This window comes from Neurospora tetraspora (assembly GCF_033439725.1).
Source record: "Neurospora tetraspora strain CBS 560.94 chromosome Unknown B0H65scaffold_5, whole genome shotgun sequence".
Taxonomy (NCBI): domain Eukaryota; kingdom Fungi; phylum Ascomycota; class Sordariomycetes; order Sordariales; family Sordariaceae; genus Neurospora; species Neurospora tetraspora.
The window spans coordinates 3,108,518-3,118,178 of NW_026944387.1; the positions used below are offsets into that span (position 1 = coordinate 3,108,518).

At 52.3% G+C, this 9,661-nt stretch overlaps 4 protein-coding genes across 4 annotated transcripts; 1 reads left to right on the forward strand and 3 right to left on the reverse strand.

Annotated features, from left to right (window-relative positions):
* Nucleotides 1–201: 201 nt before the first annotated feature.
* On the reverse strand, nt 202–1,847 carry B0H65DRAFT_443782 (uncharacterized protein; the record flags this gene model as incomplete). The annotated part of the gene is made up of 6 exons (XM_062825647.1): nt 202–428; nt 550–558; nt 1,063–1,098; nt 1,459–1,513; nt 1,629–1,632; nt 1,690–1,847. The coding sequence occupies 6 exons, from the start codon at nt 1,845–1,847 to the stop codon at nt 202–204; spliced, it is 489 nt and encodes a 162-aa protein (XP_062680806.1).
* A 751-nt stretch (nt 1,848–2,598) lies between these two features.
* On the reverse strand, nt 2,599–3,990 carry B0H65DRAFT_236949 (uncharacterized protein). Its single transcript, XM_062822272.1, has 4 exons — nt 3,704–3,990; nt 3,369–3,626; nt 2,934–3,281; nt 2,599–2,870 (listed from the first exon to the last, which is right to left on the reverse strand). Exons 1-4 carry the CDS (start codon nt 3,765–3,767, stop codon nt 2,758–2,760), a joined length of 783 nt encoding a protein of 260 aa, XP_062680807.1. The 5' UTR covers nt 3,768–3,990; the 3' UTR covers nt 2,599–2,757.
* Nucleotides 3,991–6,378: 2,388 nt separating this feature from the next.
* B0H65DRAFT_429731 (pseudouridine synthase) lies at nt 6,379–7,800 on the reverse strand (the record flags this gene model as incomplete). Its single annotated transcript, XM_062824840.1, has 1 exon — nt 6,379–7,800. One exon carries the CDS (start codon nt 7,798–7,800, stop codon nt 6,379–6,381), a length of 1,422 nt encoding a protein of 473 aa, XP_062680808.1.
* A 584-nt stretch (nt 7,801–8,384) lies between these two features.
* On the forward strand, nt 8,385–9,382 carry B0H65DRAFT_237019 (HotDog domain-containing protein). Its single transcript, XM_062822273.1, has 2 exons — nt 8,385–8,737; nt 8,794–9,382. Exons 1-2 carry the CDS (start codon nt 8,664–8,666, stop codon nt 9,188–9,190), a joined length of 471 nt encoding a protein of 156 aa, XP_062680809.1. The 5' UTR covers nt 8,385–8,663; the 3' UTR covers nt 9,191–9,382.
* Nucleotides 9,383–9,661: the final 279 nt, after the last annotated feature.

The window sequence follows — 9,661 nt, forward strand, 5'->3', positions numbered from 1 at the left end:
TGCGTACGTCGCCCAATCCCATCAACCGCTATGGCCTCTCAGAAGATTGTACATACGTGTATATCAAAATCTCATATTCCAACCTCAACACCTCTCCCATTTGTCCGGTCAATGCATTCCAGGAAATTACCAAGAAAAAAAAATGTTCTCCGTGATTGTGGGGGTGTGGACAGGCACTAGTGTAATAATGGTATTTGCTGATCAAGCATTGTCAGGGTAATCGCCCAGTTCGTCCTCAAAGGTTTGGCACTCTCCTACGTGTAGTTGCTCAAAGTGTTGTTCTCTAAATTTGATGGGCCAGCCGCCATGAGCCACACGTGGCCCGTTTCTGAGACGAACTTGTTTTAAAATGGCTCGTCTGACGCTATTCACGAGCATGAACCCAGGACTCTCAGCGTGGCGGTGGTGGTGGTGTTCAACGTTGACAGCTTTTAGCTAAGGTATGTAGTCTATCTGTCTCTACGTCCTCGCTTTGATATCTTCCCGGCAGGTACAAGCCCGTTCTAGTGAGGCTCTGGGAAGCAACAGGGCCAGCATGCCTGCCTTTACCTAGTCTCCCTAGTTAGTAAAAGAGTTATGCATCAAGGCCTTCCAGGGGTTCCCCACGAGCTGGCCATTTGCCGGCTCCATTGGCCCCAGCACCCTCTCTGGTGCGTTGGCCAGTCATAGAGCGCCAATTTGCCATCTGATACACATGTAACACGGTACGTGCATTCCTTGGGTTCTCGAACTCGCCCGTCGAAACCTTTGGACTGATTCCATTTCAAGGTCTACAAGGCCAAAGGCGCCTACGCACCACCCGTCTTGTCCTTTCCCCTTGGATACTAGCTTCCTCCAGCAGGGCTGGATGGTCTCGACTGTGCACATACAAGTCCGAGCACTGATTCTGGCTCTCTGGTGTAAGTGTACCTGGCATGGGCACACTCTCGCTGTACCTCTATGGATCCGTGCGTGGTCTCCAAGTTGGAATCGTCATGCAGTTTGTGGTCCTCTCAACAACAAACCCCAGCCAAACATCGCCAGATTCACCATGTGTCTGGTATCCTCTTGGCTCAGGCATACCTCGGCGACGTGAGCTAGAGCCAGTCGCGCTCGGCACTACCCACAGCATTTCATGCCCGAGTGGGCAACAGCCCGGTCAACTCCGAGCCCGAAGTGCCCTTTCGGCACCCCTTTGGATTTGACTACTTTGCCAGCCTACGTACGCGCTACTGTGCTTGCAGTTCTTGAGTATTCGCACTCAATGCCACTCTTTGCTAACATGGGCCTCCCTTTATTGAGCCTCGCCAGTTCTCTGGGGCCCCGAGCTCCGCTGGCCTTGGTGCCGAATGGGGACGCAAAGAAAGGAGAAAACCACTCACCACGACCCACTATACCTTGTGGATATCTGAAAGCGGTCGCTCCTTGAAGGAAAGAGTTCCGCTAATGATTCCATCTGCCCTTTTTTTTGCTCTTTACCTTTTCTGTGCGCCTTCCATGCTGGAACCCATTGGCCAATTGCGTGCAGCAGTTTCTACAGAAGTTTGTGAATCTCTCGCCCTTGTGCTGCTTGTCCAAATCCAGCGCTAAAAATAGGACCAGGGACCCTTGCTTGATCATCCACTCCCCGTACCTTGACGCCCTCGTACCTCGCTATAGTTTACACTACCTGAAAACAACTTCGGGGTCATGCTAGGTAGAGGTACTTACTCCGAGGAAGGAGAGCCTAACACATGACGTATCCGACGGCGCCGGCCAAGTGCGGTCAGTGCGGTCAGAGACTGTTGGAGCTCCTGAGCTTCAGACCGAAGGCCCATCCACGTCTCCGCCCACACCAAAACCGCAATGGTAGGGCTTCTAAGTGGCATGGTGCTTCTGTACTTGCGTGGTGATGTGCTCCAGACCTCAAGTCTCCTGTTCCGTAACCACGAAACATGTTCCCTTTTCCTCAGTTATTGCTACTTACAAAACGGCGAGGGAGATCTCTTTGACACTGACAATCCAATAGCTTCGTAGTCATTCGAGTATCATAAAACATCCTGCATACTATGTACACAAAGGGAAAGCGGCCTTTTTCTACACAGAGTCTAACCATGAAAACGCCATAGACGCCGAATAAAAAAACCATATTCCGACCGAACTCCATCCAAGAGGGTATACGTACCCCACCAGCCGATCATGCCATTGCCGTCCCTCTATAATTCGCTTTATATGTCCGCCCACCAAAAGAAAAAGAAAAAAGACCAACATGATGCGCCAAGTGATGCGTTTTCGTGAACCGTTACTCCCGCCAGCCAGTGTAAAGGTGGAAGGGGTGCTTGCCCCTCCCTCATAGTGTTGACCCATCCCATCTGCCCCCTTTTTGAGCAAGTGAAACAGGTAGGGATACAAACCGAATAACCCGTAGAAAAATAAGATCAAGTATAAGAACCCCCTGTGCCGTCCGCAGAAATACATCATCTTTTCTCCGTGGTCCTCTGTTGGAGAGAAAAGGATGAGAAACAAGGTGAAATGCTCCAGAGTTATGAGAAAAAACAACAAGCCGCTTGCTGTGTAGCTGATATGTGGCGTAAACGCATCGAGATCTGTGTGTTTCAAATGAACATTGCGCGTCTTTGGCCTTTATCGACGTTGATGGTCGTCGTCTGTATCTGTAATTGTTGTCCAGAGAGTTGGTGTTGTTGTAGCTGTTGTCTCGTAGGCTGCCCGTCCGCAACACTGTGATTGTCCGCGACAGGCTGATTGCCCTCAAAAACGAACATTTGTACCGATATGGCATCAAACCGTAGGCGATTGTGGATAGTAGGTTGGTGTCGGGTACATAGACCAGGACTGCTGGGGGAGATACGAGGATTGCGGCTGTGGAACGCTGGTCGGGCAGTATCCGCGGTCTAAGCCGTGTCAGTAAACACGCGCACATAAGACATCGACCAAAAACCACGAGGGCTACTCACCAGTTTCAATGTCCTCGTAGTTGACCTTCATGCCGTCCAGGCAAGAGATTCCCGTAGCTTGGCTCATTACAGAGGAGTCCATCAATGAAGGAGGAACGCTTGTGGGGACGTGGCTAGCCACGTACTCGTCAGGATGCCCCGTGGATGAAGACGGACTTGAGACCACTGAAGAAACAGTTACCGAAGAGACGGGGACCACCGGAGGCCATGTCTCACAAGGTTCAGGAGTAGGGAGGTAAGATGACCCGAAGCTTGTCGGTGCACCATAGTCCGTGGAGCCTTGGGGGAAGGATGCCCCGCGGCCTGGAACTGCTGATGGCGAAGTTTGCAGTCCATCCACCTCGTAGCCTTTAGTCACAATGGGTTAGCCTTTGGAACGAGATCGAAACCATAGGAATGACCGCATGAGTCCAAAAAAAGAGAAAATTGGCTTACCAGATTGAGGAAACGGACGGTTCCCGATGCCAAGGGCTTCCCTTAATGTTCGCACTTCGTGCTCCAATGCCTTGTTCTTCTGTAGCAGTTCACGAACCATTCCATCGCGGTTCTCCCTTCCCCTCGATTCTTCCAATTCGCGCTGTAGCCTTTCAATGAGCTCCTTGGTGCGAGCTCTTATTGCGCGTTGCGCTTCCCGATCATTTGCTCGCTTCCTAGCTAGCTGTGAAGGCGTGAGGGTAGAGACGCTTCTCGTGCCTGTGTCCGCAAACAAAGCTAAGTGTCAGAATGCTTCACGGTGGATTTGCCAGGAGAAGATGGTATTCAGCACTCACCTTTCCTCTTCACCGTAGCCGGCTTGTTTTCCCCGGTAGTGGCGGCAGGAGGAGACCGAGCCATCTTGAGTTGGTGGTTGTTGTGTCGATATGCGTGACTGTACTAGACGTTTGTGTGTATGTCTATATCGATGTTGTCTTGAAGGCTGAATGGTTGTTCTTGGTAGTTCTGCCTTGCTCGAGATGAGAATGATGAAAGGAAATATATACGGTTCGTTGCTAGATAAAGCCGGAGCAAGTGGACGGATGGGACCAAGGGAAGATTCTCGCGGGATGCCCACTTATTAACAATACAGCACGGCGTTGAAGCGTAGTCCAGGCTGTGATCTGAGATGGGCTCCGCCAAAGAGACAAGGGTGAATAGGAAGGAACCCCTGGTCTTGCTGGGTCTACAATGTACACACTTCCACTCTTGAGAGGTGCCCTTCCAAAGGTGGGGAAGGTGGTCAAGGTGTCTTGAAAGATCGGGATCATGGGAGTATGGACTAGAAGCCACAGTCTGTGCGCCAGATGCCTTGGGCCTTTGCTTCCACTTTCCCCTTCCAGTCGGTTTTCGGAGACTTGGGGACTAGACATTGGAATCCGGGCCACGGACGAGCTGACAGGGGCGAGGCTCTGGGCCGGTCATTCCTCCGCCAGTCCTCCTCTCCCGGGCCTGAGCGGCCTCTGCCCAGACAGGCACGCGGCAGAGAGAATGGATGACCCCAAGTGCCTTCCAACTCTTTCGTCTCTTATATAAAACCCTTATATACTGCCATCTAACAACCGCCCTTTGCAAATGCAGTTGATACGTTGAGGCTCCGGCGCTAACCCTTGTTTGGTTAGAGACCACGGTACACCCCCTGCAATGAGTGCCGGCCGGTAGACCATTGGTTTGCGTTCAGCAGGCCGGGATAGTGAAGGTCAGAACTTACTGTGTAGTGTACTTCCCCCTTTCAGTTTGTGATGTTTGCTTTGCTGTAATTGTGGGCGGCTTGTCACCAAGTGGGGATTGTGGGACGAGTGAAGGAACGAGGATTTTAGATATTGGTAACTTCACATACTGCGAACAGCATAAAAGTTTACCTTTGCCAAGCCCTTGTGGCCTTCGAGTTACGAGGATATGTACCTTTTGACTGACGGGTCCACTTGAGGCCCAAATTTTAGACTTTCACGCTATGCTGGAGCGCAATGTTGGGCCAAGAGCCTTGCATACTGTAGCACACCCCAGTACCGACCTAGTGTCTGGTGACAACGTCTTGAAAATCCAAGTGCTGTGCGCGTAGCTCGGAATATCTTCAAAATCTATACCGCGTGCACTAGACAAACTTAACACTAGCAAGCTTGACGGTCTGACAGTACGGCTACGTCGTTGAGGCAGTCTCCAAACGGTAGCATGGCACAACACCAGAAAGAACGGCCAGCAATCTGATGCTCCCTCGAATCAACCAAAGACATCAGGGGAAAAAAAAGACCACACGAGCGGTGACACGAATCCAAATACTTTGATGTGGTTGTAGCTCCCACCTTGCGCCTCTGGGTGATAGACATACTGCATTCCAGAACATAAGATGGTTGTGGAATGTCTGCCACCGTCACATTCGAACGCACGCTTGGCACGCTACGTGCATCAGAGGTCTAGGACCACAACAGGCGTCTGCAGCTAGGACTATGGTGGAGGCTTGAAACACAGTGCCTTGAAAGTGTTCTCCACTTGGGAACTCGCTCAAACCCTGCGTCCCTTATACGTTAGTGCGTGAAGGACCAGACTAGCATGGACCACCCAAAGACCGAAGCCCGAGCCGATATCTCCTAAAAGCGGCGAATGCGGGCAAGGAGTGGGAAAGGGGGCCACGCCTCCATCCTGTCCGTCATCCGATGGGATACGTTTCGAGACTCGGGAGCCACTAGCTGAGGCAGTTGAGCATGTCTGATCGGAGGCGAGTGGGCGTGGGACAGCAATATGGCTTCAGAAAACGACATGGTAGCGTGTTGAGAAGAGTTTGCGCGCGGTGAGAGTATGTAGTTGAGACCTACTAACCTACGTAGTGTACCGCTTTTTCTCACTCGATACGGTTTCACTCAACCGAGCTCAACTAGGTATAGCGCCGGTTATATCTGGCTTCGACCAATCTTCTGGTGAGTTGATGCGGGTCGCAGGGTTTCCTGGGAACGATCCAGTAATAGGATTGGTTTGAGTGAAACCGTATCGAGTGAGAAAAAGCGGTATGCGCCCAGTTGCAAGCACAGAACAAACAGGCACCGATTAGGCGCACCTGGATCGACCCCACACGTTGCTATATCATTGATCTGCCACACGCGGTTAGGACCATGCGAAGATCACCGGTAGTGGAAGACAGGTGTGAACGGCATCTGGGGTCCCCGCGCACATCAAGCATACCTTCTGAAACCATTCCTTGACCTCGTAGTCTCCACCAGCATGGAGATCACGGTGGAAAGATGATGGTGATAATCTGCAATAGATCGTCTTCAGTGCTCGTGTAACTTGTTGGTTCTTACCCAGAGTCCCAGACGAGGCACAACCTCACAGTGAGTTAGCCAACGACTCTCTCAAGCCACGACTTGGCAGTTTGCCTGAACTATCTCTTCAAGAGCGCAACCAAAGGTAACTGTCCCGGAGGACGAGTCATGGGCACAGTGTCCGGGTCATCAACATCCTCCGCGGGTTTTCCTCTTTATGTTGAGCTTGCCTCGACAGCGCTTACAAGATCCTCCATTCCGCCTACCTGTGTCGGTCCTGTCATGCCACTCGGAGGTAACGCCCAGGCGGGTAAGGGGCTCACATAGCTCCATGCTCCATCAGCATCCTCGTATCTGAGACTGTGAAGCCAGAGCGAAAGCTCTTGCTCACCAGGGTCCGTATAGAGCGGTGTCTGGCAGACGTCACAGACTTGACCAGACATCTTTTCGGCCTTCTTCTTATGGTAGTTGTCCACCATCTCGTCATAATATGCAACCGCATCAGCAACGTCTTCCTTGCCCATCCGGGAGAGACGGGAAATGACATCCTCGTCACTGTTCCGAGCTGCGTCGGCATCGTTACGGCCGAGATCAAACCCCCAGACCTTTTGATTGGCATAGATCGGGTCGTTCTGGATGGGGTGACCTAAGAATTGGAGATGAACCCGGATTTGATGAGTCCTTCCGGTAACAGGAAGGCAGCGGACAATGGAATATCCTTCTCCTTCACCCCTCCTCTGCGCCGTTTGCTCTGCGTCCGGCATAGCCGGTTGTTCGGTCTGACCCTTGGCAGGCGGGTCAACGGGAGGATAATAGGCCAGGCGCTTGAAAACGGTACGTGCCGCCTTGCCGTTGGCGCGCACACGGTTGAGGGTTAGTTTGGGGGAAATCTGAAGGATGGGTTGATCGCAAACCACTTCGCCATCGGGAAACCTGCCAACAACCCTGGCGATGTACTCCTTGCGGACACTGCGCTGAGAGATTTGAGCAACGAGACGTTCGGCCGCACGCTGGTTCTTGGCAAGAAACATGATACCGCTGGTGAGCCGGTCAAGCCTGTTGCAGGGACGGGGTAGGAAATCAGGTCCCCTCTCGGACTTGATAATCTCAACGACAGAATTGTAGTTGTAGCGGCCAGCGGGGTGGACGGGGACACCGGACGGCTTGTTGATGACAATCAGGTCATTGTCTTCGTGAATCACGCGAATGGGCTCGGCTGTGATGGGAGGCTCGTGACGGTGAGTGGTGTGGGAGATGAGGTCACCATTCTTGAGGACATATTCGGGACCGACAGCCTTGCCATTGACGACAACCAGGCCGGTCTCAACGGCGTTACGGTAATACTCGGCCGGCCGGTCCCGGAATTCGACCTCGAATATTTCCATCAGCTTGCGACCGCGCCAACGCTCCTTGCACCACGTGTTGTAGGTGTAATGGTACGGCACGACGCGGCGAAGGCCATCTTCGATATAGTAGGGCCGGGGCCAGGGATCAGAGGGAGTGATCGCGACAGCGGGAGGTTCAGCGGCCGGGGAAATGGTCGCCGCATCCGTCACTCCAACAGCTGGCGTGGGGTCGGGGGTAAGGGGCGGTGTTTCGTTGTCCGTGACGAGGCTTGTCGCGACTGTGGCCGCCATCTTTCGTCTCGTGCCTGGGAGCAACCGTGTCAGCGATGCTAATGGTGCAAATGACGCGAGCAGTGCAGCAGCGGTGGAGCGACAGGAAGCCAGGTTGGCGATGGCTTGCTTGGTTGTCGTCAGACAAAACAGTAGAGGGAGGATGGAGGGCCGGAGCTCCAATCGGAACGAAGTGAACAAGACGTGATGGTGTGTTGTGTTGTGTTGTGTTTGTAGGTAGTCTGGCCGAGCACATGGGACGGACCCCAGACAAATTTCAGACGGATGGACATGCTTGCAGTACCGGTATCGCACCGCACAGGTAGCGTTACCCCATCTGGCGCAATAGCCTGCCTGACAGTGTTAGCACATATATGCAACGCACCCGCTTGACGTGCCACATCCCTAATGCCGTACTTACCCGCTATACGCCTTACCACATACGTACAAGACAGCGGTTGGCGCCACTACTACGCTACGGGGTATCTAAAAGTAGATACGTAATGTAATGGTACGGTCATGTTACGTACATTACATATACGTACCGTGCATACCTACTGGTCTACTAGGCATACGCACTGTCTGTCTCATCCTAACGCCGCCCACGTGTTAAGTTGTTGTTGACGTTGGACTACCTGGCACGCCTAGCCATCGTCGCATTTCCAATTCGAGTATGGGTGCATCGGGATCTACAGCCGAGAGTGTACTATGTAGGAGCCTCGGTAACACATAGTCTGGGGTAGTGAAGCTATCCGCCTCCGTCCTCACTTGAGCTTCTTAAACCACCACTTCATCCATCACCTTCACTCCTCAGCCTCATCCCTTACTCACATCCGGTCCATTCGAAGTCCGCTGCCAGCATCCAAGCAAGCTACAGTCACGCCATGGGCGCTTACGACCAGTTGAAAAGCCGTACAAGGGCTGATTACCCCTACTTTCTCGAATATCGCACGCGATGGTAAGTTGCTGCTGTCCTATGCAAAGCCCCGATCCAGTGCTAACCTATTGGCACAGGAGTGACAACGACATGTACCAACATATGAATAATTCCATTTACAATATCCTTTATGATTCCGTCATCAACAGCTATCTCTTCGAATTCTGTGGTCTCAAGCCAGATTCGTCCCCCCAGTATGGCATGGTAGTCCACAGTCACAACGATTACTTCGCCTCCATTTCGTTTCCCGCCTGCGCTGAGCTTGGCCTGCGCGTTAACAAGATTGGCAACTCCAGTGTCACCTATGAGATTGCCCTCTTTGAGAAGGGCGTCGACCAGGTTAAGTCAGTCGGCGAGTTCGTTCAGGTCTGGGTCGATCGAGACACCGGCAGGCCGAGTGTCCATGGCATACGCCAGCATGTTCGCGATGGGCTCCAGCGCATCATGGTAGACACCCATCTAAGCAAACTTTAGCAGGTCAACTTGTTCCATGAAATTTGCCGTCTTGCCCGATATTCTCAGATATGCTATCATGCTCACTGCTCCTCGTGCACATAGTATCTCCAGACACGGGTATGTTACTCCGTGGGTCTACGCAGTTTATTGTGAACACCAGTTACTCCGTTATACGCCTTCAACCTACACTTCACTGTCAACTCGCACCGTTTCGTTGCTTATGATGACCTTATACGGCCTTTCTCGCTGCGCTTGGCGTCTGCTTACCATTAAAATGAACTTATATTACCTCGTTGATTGCTGGAGGGTACCGCGTTTCCTGATGATGTAAGTCTCTCTAGAATATCCGAGATCATACGAGGCGAGAAACCCATCTAGCCACATAATTGCGCGGATACTACGATGCATCTCACAAAACACAACTGGTGGTTCCTCCCAATGGCCTTCCTATGTAGCGGAATAACGCTTGACATTGCTACTAGTGTATGC

What these genes read in the sequence shown, in the direction of transcription:
- B0H65DRAFT_236949 (XM_062822272.1), bottom strand. Translation starts at nt 3,767, where the DNA reads ATGGCTCGGTCTCCTCCTGCCGCCACTACCGGGGAAAACAAGCCGGCT. An exon ending in CCGTCCGTTTCCTCAATCTG is followed by an intron (nt 3,282 to 3,368) that starts GTAAGCCAATTT and finishes TTGTGACTAAAG; the next exon opens with GCTACGAGGTGGATGGACTG. An exon ending in CTACGAGGACATTGAAACTG is followed by an intron (nt 2,871 to 2,933) that starts GTGAGTAGCCCT and finishes GACACGGCTTAG; the next exon opens with ACCGCGGATACTGCCCGACC.
- B0H65DRAFT_237019 (XM_062822273.1), top strand. Translation starts at nt 8,664, where the DNA reads ATGGGCGCTTACGACCAGTTGAAAAGCCGTACAAGGGCTGATTACCCC. An exon ending in CTCGAATATCGCACGCGATG is followed by an intron (nt 8,738 to 8,793) that starts GTAAGTTGCTGC and finishes CTATTGGCACAG; the next exon opens with GAGTGACAACGACATGTACC.